At 42.3% G+C, this 15,099-nt stretch overlaps 1 protein-coding gene across 1 annotated transcript in view; it reads left to right on the top strand.

The window, feature by feature from the left end:
* The window catches only part of PLCZ1 (phospholipase C zeta 1), a 124,884-nt gene that overhangs the window by 107,923 nt on the left and 1,862 nt on the right, over positions 1–15,099 (top strand). Inside the window, exons 11-13 of the mRNA XM_029911660.1 lie at positions 516–688; positions 10,802–10,934; positions 13,971–14,120. Coding sequence (XP_029767520.1) covers positions 516–688; positions 10,802–10,934; positions 13,971–14,120 — 456 coding nt within the window. The remainder of the gene's footprint in view (positions 1–515; positions 689–10,801; positions 10,935–13,970; positions 14,121–15,099) is intronic.

Below are 15,099 nucleotides of genomic sequence, written 5' to 3'. Positions count from 1 at the left end.
CCGGGGGAGGGGCCTTTCTCTCTCCCCTGTGGGCAGGCAGCATGGAGTTCCGGAGGAGGGGCCCCTCTTTCCCCTCCAGCAGCAGGGAGCTCTGGGACCAGGGGAGAGGCCCACAGCAGCCCTGCAAGCCCCAACATACTCCCCTCCCCAGTTCCCGCCCACCCCCTACCTTTCTCCTCTCTAGGTCCCTGCCGCGCGGCCCTTTAGAGCTGCTGCACAGATATTTATAACCTGCTACGTGGCCGTGTGGCCATGCAGCTTACGGGGAACTTAGCGAGCCTCACTTAGGGTCCATGGCGCTGCCACTGGCTTGCAGGCCTTTCAATGCAGAACACTGCGTTAGTGCCTACTACCAAACTGAAAAGATAGCAGCGTCCTACATGTGAAGACAATGGCATCCTGCATGTGACAGTCTATTATTATTTCATTTTAATAGCTGTTTAAACTACAACTAGTGTTAGGTTAATTCTGAAGCATTGTCATCTGCAATATTCAAAATATTATTTTTCTTACAGTGGCCTTAAATTTCCAGACACCTGGACTACAAATGGAGCTGCAAAATGGAAAATTTATGGACAACGGTTGTTGTGGCTATCTTCTAAAACCAGAATTCATGAGAGGTTCTACTACGCAGTTTAATCCATATAATGTAACAGGAAACCATAATCCAGTAACTCTTTCAATAAGGGTAAGGGTGGTTTATTGACAATCTCATTTATAATTTATGGAAATATCTCTCATTGAATTAGCTGAACTATATTAACTGCCTCTCATAAGTATTTATTACTGGTACCTTTTCTTTTTCTTCAAAAGCTTATTGTGCCTTAAGCTTATTTAGGGTGACCAGACAGCAAATGTGAAAAATCGGGACGGGGGTGGGGGATAATAGGAGCCTATATAAGAAAAAGACCCAAAAATCAGGACTGTCCCTATAAAATTGGGACATCTGGTCATCCTAAGCTTATTGGATAACGTAGTACTATAAAGCTCCTTGATATCATAGTGCCAACATATTATAGTCAGTATTGCTTATATGATTTCTTAGTTTCATTTCACATCATTTTGCTTAAAGACACTCCTTTCCCTTGATGTTTGAGGAAACAAGTAACTTGTACAAAATGGTGTCTAAATATATATAAATATGGCTTGTACTGAGGTAGATATCTAATTATCTTATGAGACATACGAGCTGCAACAGGGTAAAACTATGCTTACGTCTTTAGTATACAGTGCTGTTGTTAGACACTAAGGATATAAAAAAAGATTTGCACACAACTCAACTGGAATCTGGTTGGTTACCATTACTTTCATGAATCTCATAGCCTTCCACTCTCTCCACACAGGTTTTCCCTCTCTGCTCCCTTCCACAATCCCTCTCTTCCCATCACTTTGCATTTTGTTCTAATCATTGCACGGGGGCAGGGGAGGGCAGTGGACTGCCTCACATTTTTTAGGGGCACAGAGTGGCCACTCCCTCAAGCAGGGTTTTATGGACAGCTGTCCAGTGTGGGACAGTCAACTACTATGTCCTTTCCAATATAGGAGGGGCCCATACCAAATAAAAGGAGCCCTATAATCCTTAGTGCACAGTTACTTGGGAAACCCCTGAAGTTTTCTTACTGGCTGACTGCAGGAAAACCTCATAGTCTTTTAGCATATTTTATATAGTAAAGATGATGAGGTTTTTCTGCAGTCAGCTCAGTTGTGCGGTACCTGACAGCATGGTGTATCCCTAATCCTTATACCCTATGATGAATTTTTGTCCCAACCCCAAAATCCAGATGGCTTTCTATGGCTTGGACGGGGTAAAAGTGACCTATACTAGGTGCCGCATCTGAAGATCATGGTGGTAGAGTTGGGAAGTGACCACCCTGGCACCTCCTGAAGAACTGAGAGAAGATAGGCAGACCAGCAACACCTCTGAAGACACAAACTGTAAAGCCAAGTTAAGGAGTCTGGGTCTTCCTTCAACTATAATTTATAAACTTATACTGAGCTAAAAACTGGTGAAGTAAAAGAGCAAACCTGGTTAGTCTCCGCTATATGATCGTCCATGTTATATGTGGTAAAGGAAAACTTGTACTGTCACAATGGGAGCAGGATCAAGCTCTATAAGCTCTAATTTGTCATTTTTTCTTCATTAAATATTAGGCATAGCATATATACTATGATAACATTAATTTGGTAAAAGACAGAATTGTAAAAATTTGGATGGCACCCTCTGTGCTTTACTGTCATACAAACCCTGGTTTAGTTTTAAAAAGCCCTTACAATAGATCTTATTTCTTTTCAACTCCAAAAAGAAACTTCCATATTCTCAATCATTAGAAAACTAGTTTCACAATGAAATGTTATCGCTGATCATACTGTGTACTACTTATTAAATGCTATTTAACTAGCATAGAATTAATGTATAATTGTTTCCTTTCTGTCAGTGAAATAAATTGCAGGAATAAGACATTAATTAAATAGGGATTGTAGAATGATTACACAATGTGTGTGCCTTATTCGGCACATCATACTAGCCTAATAAGTGAGCACAGTGATTACATGATGGAAGTGAATTAATGATTTCAAGCTCTCATGCATATACATCAATTATATTATTCATTATTTATATAGAGTTGTAAGAGATGAGGAAAAAACCTGGGTTGTGCTCTAGGGGTTAGTTAGGATGACTAGTAACAGAAATGAAGTGATTGTGTACAGAAGAGAGAGAGTGTGCGAGCAGAATTTTAGGTTGATAACAGAGTTGAAGGATGTGCAGGCTAGGTAGCAGGAAGTCCAAGGCAGCAATGACATCTCAGGGACTGATGGAATGGGGGGCTCAGAACATAAGAGTAATAAGGTTAAAGAGACGGGGATCAGGCAACATTGAAGGACAGGAGATGGTGGTTAGAGAAAGAAAATTCAGAGACAAGCATCAAAGAGAAAACAGTTCACAATAAAGAAGAGACTGAGTTAATTGCCAGGCTCATGAATGGGGGAAACTAGTTTGCTATTAGTACAGGAAACAAGCAAGAAGAAGGCAAAACAGCTAAAGAAACGATGTCCCCTTTAAGAAGGTGTTTCTCAAGTGTTTCATTAGCCATGAGTGAAGCTGAACGCAGGTTAATTTGAACAAGAGGAACTTTACTAAACCCTGTGCATTGCTCTGTCCATGTGGCTGAGTTGCTTCCAGCCTAACTCCCCATGTTCCCTGTTTTCCTGGTGTCCCTTCAATAACTCACCCTGTAAGGAACATGGTCCCTCTGATGCCAGTTCAGCTGATCATGGTACATGAGGGAAGGAGCAGTCTTAACAAAGTTCATAAGGGCCTTATGTCAGGGCCCTGGTTCAGAGCTCCTGAACTTAGAATCAGAGTTGGTCAGGCTAGTCCCCTGGAGCTGGAAAGTAGGGTTGTGATGGGTTGGATCACAGAAACCCCGCTACTTCTGCCCCTGCTTTCCCTGCCAGCCTAAGACTCCAGCACCTTGTTTTGCTGAGCCAGACATGCCAGTCTGCGCCTACATGGACCAGGGTCTGAACCACATGCCCCAAAGCTGCAGACTTAACCTGAAAGCAGCTTACAGAAGTTTTCCTGTCTTTAACACTCAGATGCCCAACTCTCAATGGGGTCCAAACCCAAATAAATCCGTTTTACCCCGTATAAAGCTTACACAGGGTAAACTCATAAATTGTTTGCCCTCTATAACACTGATAGAGAGATATGCACAGCTGTTTGCCCCCCCCAGGTATTAATACATACTCTGTGTTAATTAATAAGTAAAAAGTGATTTTATTAAATACAGAAAGTGGGATTTAAGTGGTTCCAAGTAGTAACAGACAGAACAAAGTGAATTACCAAGTAAAATAAAATAAAACACGCAAGTCTAAGTCTAGTACAGTAATAAAACTGAATATAGATAAAATCCTCACCAATTGCAGTAAGCTCCCTTTTACAGACTAGTCTCCTTCTAGTCTGGGTCCAGCAAGCACTCACACCCCCTGTAGTTACCGTCCTCTGTTCCGGTTTCTTTCAGGTATCCTCGGGGGTGGAGAGGCTCTCTCTTTAGCCAGCTGAAGACAAAATGGAGGGGTCTCCCCAGGGGTTTAAATAGACTTTCTCTTGTGGGTGGAGACCCCCTCCTCTCTCCTACGCAAAGTCCAGCTCCAAGATGGAATTTTGGAGTCACATGGGCAAGCCACATGTCCATGCATGACTCAGCTTTTACCAGCTAAGCCACATTCCTGTGAAAGCTCAGATGTGGATTGGCATCTTCAAGTTCATTGTTGGTTTAAGTGGTTTTTGATTGGGCACCTAATTTGCACTTTTCTCGAGAAGCTGACCAAATGCTCTACTAGGCAAGTTAAAATCAAGCAAGTATACAGCGAATATTCCTAACTTGAAGTATAAAAATGATACATGCATACGAATAGGAGGAACGTATTCAGTAGATCATAATCTTTACATAGATATGTTACATGGCAGATGTAGCATAAAACATATTCCAGTTATATCATATATATATTCATAATCATATTCCCATGAAGACTTATGGGGTACACCGTCACAAGGGTGACCACCTTTGTTGGATGGAAATAAGGGACAACAACATGAAAGATAAGGTACAATACTTTATTTTAAGGGACATTTTAGGGACACACCATTTTCTGTAGCATATCATGTATTTTTCTCTCAAGTGTACATTTCTACTGTCCTCAAGTTTACAGTGAAATGATCAGAAGCTTCAATTTAATGTTTAAAATGGTGCTTATTATCAAGGCTTCGATTAAGTCCCGGGTATTTTTAGTACAAGTCGTGGATAGGTCACGGGCAATAAACAAAAATTCACAACCCATAACCTGTCCATGACTTGTACTATAAATACCCTTGACTAAATCTTAGCTTGGGGGGGGGCACTGCTCTGGGAGGGCTGCTGCTCTGGGGCGGGGAAGGTCTAGTGGTACCAGCTGCCAGGGGCTACCGAGGCCAATGGCACCAGCTGTGGGGGGCCACAGAGCAGAGGCTGTGATCTGTCCACCTCCAGGACCACTGCTCGGGTGGTCCCTGGGGCCAGCTGCCCTGGGTTGCCCGAGCAGCAGCTGGTGCGGCTGGCCCGGGGGCCGCTCCAGCAGTGCCAGTGTGGTTGACTGCAGGGCCACCCAGGCAGCTGGGGACAGCTGCTTGGGTGGTCCTGGGGTCAGCCACACTGGCAGCTGCAGAAATCACGGAGGTCGTGGAAAGTCACGGAATCCGTGACTTCTGCAATCTCCATGATAGACACGGAGCCCTGCTAATTATCAGTTTTAATACATGTCAGTACATCTTAAAATAAGGGATAGATGGTCAACCAAAGGGCTAAATCAATGAAATAAGGGATGGTTCCTTAAAATAAGGGGTGGGTGGTCACCTTACTTAAAAGAGACTGTCGCCTGCATGGCTCCTAGTCCTTTCTCTCTCGCTCAGCTTCCTTTTCAGTACCTTTTCAGTAACCAAGCCCCAGGCCAGGACAGGGCACCTCCTTGATTACATTCAGACTGTTTCGTTTTTAGGCTCCCAGCCTATCCCACAATGAAGTAGTACACTCCTTTACTCTGTCAGAAGCCAAAAGAGCTGATAAAGGAAAAGAGCTGAGAGGCAGTGTGGTCAGAAGTCTCTGACAAGTGAAGGTTGAATGAGGGACACTGTTGGAGGAAATTTTACCAGATGTGAGTTTGTCTGACACAACTTTCCTTCCCTTCTGCTCACCATTAGAGAACCTCCAAACTCACATCTGGTACTTTGGTTCTCTAATGGTGAGCTGAAGGGAAGGAAAGCTGTGTCAGGTAATGAAAGAACAGAACTGGTAGATTTCACGGGCATAGCGGAGGGAGCAGGATGGAAGGAGGTAGAATGGTCAACAGTTATGGAAAGGAAGTGAACGAGGCTGTTACAAGAAGGAATAACATGGAGGGGTAGAGATGGAGGAGGAGCAGTTAGTTGAGCACGGTTTGGATAGAGAGAATATCAAAATGGAGCTCAGTGTCAAAACACATTTACATGCAGGTCTCTGGAAAAGTAAAAAAGTTCATTTGAAAGTGCGTGGCAAAGGAAATTAAAGAAGTTCATCATTAAATAGTTTTAAGGCAAGTAAGCTGGTAGACTGTGGCAAATGCATGCGCAGTAGGCTTACTTTTGGTTTATCAGTAGGAACCTTATAGCTGTACTGATGTTGGGACACAGCAGATGTGCAAGAGGATTTGTGTGCCCTCTTTTTCCATGATGAAACATGTGATGCTTTCTGATGATCTTTGTGTTACGTCTTACCCAGAGTCCTAAAACCTTAAGACACTTTGTCATGTCAGTCCCATTCACTTCAAATTTTAGACTCATAGCTGAAAGGAAAAGACTTGTGGATTGTTCATCCTGATGGTCATTCTTGCATGTTGTTGAATAAGGTAGAATGGAATTTTTGTATGCTTTACATGTCTACAGTTACATTTAAAAAAAAGAGATTTCTTCCATTCATAGCTGAACTGAAGCACCGCCTGTCTGGATTTGGTGTCAGAGCTGGAGGCTAATCTACTACTTAATGTTTAGTGAAGGTGGGACCTGAAATCCAAGTAGCTGCGCTAAATATCTCCTCTACGGGTATTTGTTTCACACATTACCGAGGTGGCTGTGCCTTAATTCCTGTTGGGAAGGGAAGCTAACCTTTCAATAACGAATATGAACACACAAGATGATCCAGCTAGATGACCTTTGAGCATAAATAGCCTAGTCTTTGCAACTCTCTGTGTGTGACAGAAATGGATTTATGGAAGGTCTTAGTTTTCTCTCAGTGAAAACAGACAGTTCGCCTCATATGCAATATGTGAAGATGGGCATCACTCGGGAAGGAATGAAGTTTTGGAAGAAAACTAGGAGTGATACTAGGAATGAATTGCTACTATAGAGATGAATTTTAGTTGAGGACAAAGAGATATCTTTATATATAATGGTATAAGGCTGGTCTGCTGTCAGGACCTGAAACTCACTAATCCTCCTAGCTGAGGTAATAGCTATCCAGTGTTTCATCTCCAAAGGGGCTTGAATGGCAATTCCATGAGATTCACTATTACTAAATCAAACATAGAAGCAGGATCCTTTGAAGGGGAAAGATGTTGACTAGCCCTTTCAGGAACTGGATAACTGTGGTATGGGAGAATCTGGGTACAGGTTGGTGGTATGCAAAAACAGCAGCTACATTAACTTTTAGGGAGTCAATAAATAGGCCAGTCTCATTTAAGTTATAGCACATGTTCCAAGACAATAGAGATGAAGGGGACTTTAGCATAAGGCCTTTCTCTAACCTGAATTGTAGCAGAGCATAAAGTGAGTGCAAAAAAATGTTCCCAATGATAGTGTGTGATACCTATACAGGAGGAGGCTGAAAGCTGTGTGGCAGAGCATGTGAGGCGCAGGTTTCCTTTGTGATTGATGAACCCCTGGCTTCAAAGGGCTGGTGTCATCGCCTTTCTTAGAGGATGGGTCTGTTGGTGGTACCAAAGCCAAAGATGGGGTTCCAGGTTTCAGCCATTTAGCGATTGATGGGTTTGGTACAGAAGTGAATTGGGGAGAATCTGCATCATCAGTTTGAACACTCGATGCCGAGGCCTGTGCTTTAGGGCCTGAATGATCCAACAGCCTTAAATGTCTGTTCTGATGCCTTCTGGACATGAATGCCTGATGAGGCGAGCACTGCAAGGGACTATAAACCTCACATAGGTACCCCAAGCAGCTGACATGGCTAGAAAGCAGGAAAAGGGGTGAATGTCTTAAATTGTTTCTTAGGCTTGATGCCGGCACCTAATGCAAAACTGAACTAAACTAGAGAACGTTGGCAGACTAATGGGACTGAGGATATGGAAGCAGAAATTACCACATCCGAGGTGGCAAACAAACTCAAACAGTTTAATGCAATCAATTCAGGGGGCCGAGATAATCTCCATCCAAGCATATTAAAGGAATTGGCACATGAAATTGCAAGTCCAGTAGCAACACACACACCCTCCCGGCAAATGGGACACAGCAGCTGCTAGCCTAGGTGGCTGTGCAGGCCAGTCCCTCCCTGCAGGAGGTGCACAGAGGTTAGTGTGGTTTTGGGCATCTCTGGCAGTGCATCCAGGGGCAGTGCACTGGGGCTGGGCTGGCCTCCGCCACTGGTGTAGCCACTGCAACCCACCCAGCCAACGGGGCACATCAGGAGTCACGCCAGGAGCCAGACATTGCTGTGCACAAAGCCTGGCATTTCGCATTGGTGGGTGCCCACCGGAGTCTGCAAAAATTAATTGGGTCATATGGTCTGATGGTGCCAACACCACGGGCAGCACAAAAGGGGCCTGGCAACAGGGAATGCATAGCTTCACTAGGACGGATGTTCCTGAAACAGAAGAACTAATCCCTGGCTATGGTAATCTCCCTCACACCCATATACAGACCCTTTATGTATCAAGTAAAGGACAATTTGGAAATTATAGGAGAAAGTTGATTTGTAAGGGCACATCCCCAATGTTTTATTTATGACACATACTCATAACACATATTACAGTGTACATTCTTTTGCATGATTATTGATGTATACAAGACAATATTTATTGATTTGCTGTGTAATGTGAAACATTGGGCACTGAACGAAGGACAGGTGGTCACGCTGTGTGTGACATTCTAGCACATTTCCTCTCAACCTGCTTTGGGACAAATCTGGGACACAGTACAGGTGAAAAAAACGTTAAATGAAGAACATTAGAAAATCTATTGGTTAGCAGGATGGTAAAATAGGGAGAGGCCAGTTTCTGCAGCATGAATTACATTTTATTTACCCTCACCTTCTTAACAGTAAAAAGCTATCATGAACTCATAAAATAACATCAATGTAATATTAAGGTGATATATTTAAACTCAAGTGTCAGGAAATGTTAATATGTATTGTCTATTGAAGCATACATTTAAATAATTTAACTAGTCATTAACCATGGAACAGTATAACTTTCCCCCCTGCTATATAGTTCATTGTCAGCTAGGGAAGGAGTCAGTCAGTGGCTGCAGCACTACTGGAGCCCCTACCAGGACAGTTGGGTGCAGGCAAAAAAACCCCCAAGCTCCTGCAATAGTCTTGCTCATTGCGAGTGAGTGGGACTCTTTTGGGGGCAATTAATTTTACAAGTGTTTAAAATCTCTCCCTGGTGAGGTGAAGGGTATTTGAATCACACATTCCATTGCCCACGTTCAAACTGTTGCAGCTCCTAACGTTCTCCTGGTGCCTGCTTGGACCTTGCAGTGAAAATGAGCGAGTAAGCGAGGGTGGGGAAGAGTGCACAATGGTGGGGGTGGGGTGGGGGGCTCAAGGAAAGGGTGGGGCAGGGTCAGGGTCTTGGGGGTGGGATGGGGAAGGGGTGTTTAGTTTTCTGCAATTAGAAAGTTGGCAAACCTAATTAGGATGATCAGAGGAATGGCGAACCTACCTTACAAGAGGAGACTTAAGGAGCTTAGCCGAATCAAACAAAGGTTGAGGGGAGTTATGTCTGCTCTCTATAAATATGTCAGAGGATAAACACCAGGGAAGGAGAGGAGTTATTTAAGTTAAGCCCTAATGTTGGCTCAAGAATAAATGGAGATAAACTCACCATCAACAAGGTTAGGCTTGAAATTAGTGAACGGTTTCTAACCACCAGAGGAGTGAAGTTCAAAAACAGCCTTACAAGAGAAGTAGTGGGGGTAAAATAACCTACTTTGTTTCAAGACTGAGCTTGATAAGTTTATGGAGGGGATGTTATGATGAGGTTGCCTACAATATTATATGGCTCATCTGTGACTGCTATTAGCAAATATCTCCAGTGGCTGGATATGGGATGCTAGATGGGGAGGGTTCTGAATTTCTACACCGAAGTCTTTCCCAGGTGTCTGGCTGGTGTGTGTCACCCACATGCTCAGGGTCTAACTGATTGCCATATTTGTGGTTTGGAAGGATGGTTCCCCAGATCAGAATGGCAGAGGTCCTGGGATTTTTTTTGAACTAGAGTAAATGGTGGATTCTCTGTAACTTGAAGTCTTTAAATCATGATTTGAGGACTCCAATAACTCAGCCAGAGGTTATGGGTCTATTAGAGGGGTTGGTGAGTGAGATTCTGTGGCCTGTGAGGTGCAGGAGTTCAGACTTGATGATCGTGATGGTCCCTTCTGGCTTTAAAGTCTACGAGTCTATAATGAACAATAGGGACCTACGGGTGACTAAAAGCAGACAGGACACACAGAGAGGTTACTAACACTTCAGTGCAGAGGCGAAGGAACTGAAGTGGTTAGCGGCTACTCTCCCTTATATGCTGATGTCACTAGGGGACACTTGTGCAGCCCCAATGGACACATCCTGGGTAGCAGTTCCATGAATTTGATGACAGGGAGTGGCAAACCCACAAGAGGGAATTCACATAGGCCTGCCTTCATTAATTAAACAGCAACTTTCTGTAGCTAATGATTGAATAAAATCTGCTTAAAGTGGTCATACTTTGGTAAGAAACAGAAGCATTTTATTTTCCAAAAATATTGTTTAGCTGCAAAGGTTTTAAGATAATTAAACTGAGTATCAAATTAGCCAGAGATAGAATTACGTTCGAAGCACGGTAGTCTCAATTACATTTCAGCTGGTATATATTCTTTAGAAACATTTCTTATGTAGCTTCCACTTTATATGCTAGACTGCAATGAGCAATTGTTGAATGTACAGTTTAATGTTAAAATTACTATAATAAATTACATTTTCAAGTCCAAATGAGGTCTCATGTATCATTTTCATTTATGCAGCTGATTAGTGGTTATCAGTTACCACCTAGTAACCTCTCCAGGACTAATAAAGCTGATCCTTTAGTCCAGATAGAAATTCATGGTGTGCCAGAAGATCAAGTGAAACAACAGACTTGTGTCATAAAAAGCAATGGTAAGCAGAACATATTCTGTTGAGTGTACATGATTTCAATAATGTTTCACACAGAATAGCTTAATATCATATAGAAGTTGTTTCTCCAGTAATTTACTCCATAGCAAAAAGCTGTGCTGCATAGACGAATAGCAAAAGTGAGCACTAGGTGTAAAGACTGATCAACAAAAATAACAGTATAACAAGCATAACAAGCTGTGTTCCAACAAGATTAATCTGAAGACAGTAAACTAAATCTGAAGAATTTGAGACTAGAATTTTTTCAACTTTTTAAAAAAACTTTCTTTGTTACCATAATGCTTGTATGAAAAATGATGGATTGTCAGTCATAGAGACTGAAATTGTTTGTTTACATATAAAACAGGTAAAACATGGGCAGCTTCCCTTGCCCTATCTCACCATTGTGCCTCAACCTGACCTGACATAGAGGGACCACCTCTACCCGTGAGAGTGTAGTTCCTCAATGCAGGCAGGCCTGAATCAAGGTAAGTAGCACTGGTACAGAGCTGCATCAGGAGACCACCCCGGCAATGCAGACTCTATATTCAGAGGCCAGTGCATATCAGTTCCTCGATGCATACCATTACAATGCTTCAGAGCTCAATAGGGGTGGGATCAGCAAGGAGTGTCACCACAAAACCCAAGTGTCAGTGTGCTGCAGACATCATCTGGAGAAGCTTATGCAACATTGTCTTGGTGCAGACATGGTCCTTGTTGATCAGCACAAGGCAGGTGCCATCAAGGGAGACCTGAAAACCAAGGTTTGTTTGTTTACCACAGGTCCTTTGTTAGAAGCAGCACCCATTCTTCATGCACCATAACACTGGGTTTTTAAAGCACATTAATATGTGTAGTTGGTGCAGAACATTCTTACAAAGCTGGACCTTATTTACTCTGCTTAATCTATTTTGGTGTGTTCTGTGTTGAATATCAGTGAAGAACCTTTTTCTGGGAGCCACTGATTCTTTAGACTCTAGAGTGAAGCGAGTAGCTTTAATGCATTGTTTTAAGAGGTAATCAGAATGGCTCCTTAAAGCCTTGAACCACGCAAGACAAAGTTTTATTATGGTAGTCTTTTGACACAGTTGTGCCCCATAGAATTAGGTTGCTGAAACTCAGAAGGCTTTAAGCCAGGTAAACATATATGCCTCAATGTCTCATGGGTAAAGCAGCATGCAACTGCTTATAGGATGTCAGTCATCCCCCCTTTCAGCATACAAATCAACATGCTGAAGGCATGTGGCTCATCAGAGTAGGAACCCAGCCAGGACATATGATTTTACCATTTTGTACCCTTCAGTCAGTACACTTCTTTCTCTCCTCTTTCCCTCCCTTGCTCCCCACCCCTGTGAAGAACGTTCTTTATCATTACAGGGAGGAAGCAAAGACAGCCTCTGACATTTCTGGTTTGTTTTTCCATCACCCTTAGTTTATTTCTCTTTCATACCATAACTGAGAAGACAAAGTGAGCAAATCTGTGTCAAAGGATAAGGAAAGAAAAGACCAAAAGTCCACCTTCACCATCTGTGGTGAAATATCAGATCAGATTCAGGCCACCTTGGCAGGATCACCCTGGTTTTCTTGGGACAGTTCATCAACTGGTATAGATCAGTGCAACTCCATAGACCATCTTCCATCCTGGCCTGGCTCTACAGCATGTCTGTGTTTGTGTACATGTGTTCTGATGCAGATGGAAAAGTTTGAAGGATTAAGCGGGGGAGCCAAAATGAATCCACAGGAGACCCAGGACATGTATGAATTAGTGTTTCCTTCTTATTCCCCCTAGCACTTCAGTGTTTCAGACATCTTGCCTCCTCTACCACTGTTGTGTATGATACCAAAGAAAATAAGTCAAGATCAGTGATAGTCATGTTCATTGCTCTGGCCTGGCCCAGTAGACCATCGTATCATGATAAGCTGAGACTATTCAGAGAGTGAAAAATTCTTTTTTCTCTCATAAAAGATACAGTCACAAAGACAATGTCTTTATCTGAGCCTCAGTCAGCTTGAGCAGAATATCATGTTAAGGAAGAATGAAATTTCCTAGGTGGTCAAGAAAGTCCTTCTCTCCTCCATTAAGAAAAGAACCTCCATCACATACTACGAGGTACTGGTGGTCTTTACTGATTAGTGGACGGATAAAGCCATTTATGTGAAGGAATCATCAGTCCATTCCATCCTTAACTTAGGAGGGTTCCCTTAACTGCTTGAGGTCCAAGTGCCATTTTGGGGGAAATAATTTCTCATTTTCTTCAAGCATTCTCCTACCTGTGTCATTGCAGGTCCTCTCCCTTGGTGTCTCAGTCTAAAGGTTCTCTGTGGTCCCCTTCCTTTTGAACCTCTGCATTCCATTTCCCTTTATCTCTTTTTCTAGAAGGCAGCTTTCTTAGTAAACATAACCTATGGGATAAATGACCACTAATTTCTGTTTCTCCCTATAAGTTTATTCATCAAAACAAGGCGGTCCTCATTCTATGCCCCTGTTTATTTCCTTTCTACCTTAGTTCATCTAGCATCTGCCTCAATCCCAAAGCAGTAAAAGAGGCATGCTGTTACAATCTTGAGATTACTAGGGCTATAACAAATTTTATTTGACCACAACCTCTGAGTCAGTCATAATCCCTTTTTGTTCTCTTCAAAAAGAGTTGCTCAGTCTTGTGGTTTGAATTACTCAGTGTGTAGGTAATGCATGACAAATGTTTATAAAGTGCCCAGAGTGCCTAGTCCTGTCATGTTTAAAGCTCACTCCACTTGTAGAGAAGGACTTACCTATGCTGACTGAAGAGTGCAAAAAATGAGAACTACGTGAAAGTTCTGAGCCTGCACCAGTGCAGTCAGTAGGAGTTTTGTTACTGAGTTAAACGGGCACAGAATCAGGCACAAAAGGCGGTGCTGCACTGTCTGCAGTTGTAGAAAGCATAGCTCATAAATTAATTACAATTTCTCAGTCTCATTATTTTTCAATCCGTTGATGTGTGTACAGAATGCTGTTTGTATTACAATTGTTTTCTCTCTCTCTCTGCTCCCTCACCCCAGCTTTGTGCCCTAGGTGGAATGAAACGTTTACTTTCAATATTCAAGTTCCAGAACTGGCATTAGTGCGCTTCTCTGTGGAAGATCAGATATCGCTAGCAGCAAATGAGTTCCTGGGCCAATACACTTTACCACTGATGTGCATGAATAAAGGTAGTTAGTACTTCCTCCAAAAGCAAACTACATACTGTACCACCGAGCAAAAAATCTACAAAAGCATAAGCTTTTACTATTAGCCTGTTGTTCTCTTTAGGTTTATTACACACCATAAACTTTGTATTAGGTGCAACAGATGCAGAGTGGCATTTATCACATTTTTGGTCATTGTGCTATGATGATTAGATTCTATGTGACTGCCAACCTACAGTACTGAAGGAAATATTACTTATTGGTAGTTGTATTTATTGCAGTATTACTCGACTCACATTATAAACAGAATGCATTCAGAGTGTGTTATAGCTCCAGCTGTTAGGAAGCAAGAAGGTGAAAAGAACAGTCAGTCAAGACTAGTATAAAGGCACCAGATTGCCCATATTTTATTCAGTCCAGAACCTGAAAAAACAAGAGAGAGGTAGGCAATAAAGATAAAGAATCAAGTGCAATTTTTTCACAATGGACAAAGATGGAAATAAAATGGGGGAAATAGAAAAGTGTAATTACTGATAATTTCCCCTTCTTTTACTAGTACATCTCCTTGATTCCTATCCGATGAATAGAACTCAAATGAATAGCTGATGTAGAAGTCACTATGCCAGGAGAAGAGTGGCTTACGTAAACTGGCTGCTTACTGTATTTGATTTCCAAAATAACTTCTGACAAGCACACAGAACCAACTTGTACTGATGACTAAAGGTGTATAGATTCACCTACTGCACTTTGCTTCCCTACAGATGTCATCCTCCAATGTCTCAATACTCTCTGTCGAAGATGCAGTGATCCTTCTTGTTAAATGATTTTTAAGGAACATAGGGAAGGAGCTATAGGGCCTTTGAGAACCCAGATTAATACAGTCTCCTAGACGAACTGATATAATTGTTTAAGGGGTTTAAACTTTTCTGTGGCTATAAAAACTCACAGAGAACTTCTGGTTGCCAGAAATCCTTCTTACGGAACAGATAAAATGTCAACGTAG

The sequence above is a fragment of the Terrapene carolina genome, unplaced genomic scaffold, assembly GCF_002925995.2.
Source record: "Terrapene carolina triunguis isolate 2854851 unplaced genomic scaffold, T_m_triunguis-2.0 Scaffold112, whole genome shotgun sequence".
Taxonomy (NCBI): domain Eukaryota; kingdom Metazoa; phylum Chordata; order Testudines; family Emydidae; genus Terrapene; species Terrapene triunguis.
Note: the sequence above shows the minus strand (reverse complement) of the source record. Positions and strands in the feature narration are given on the sequence as shown.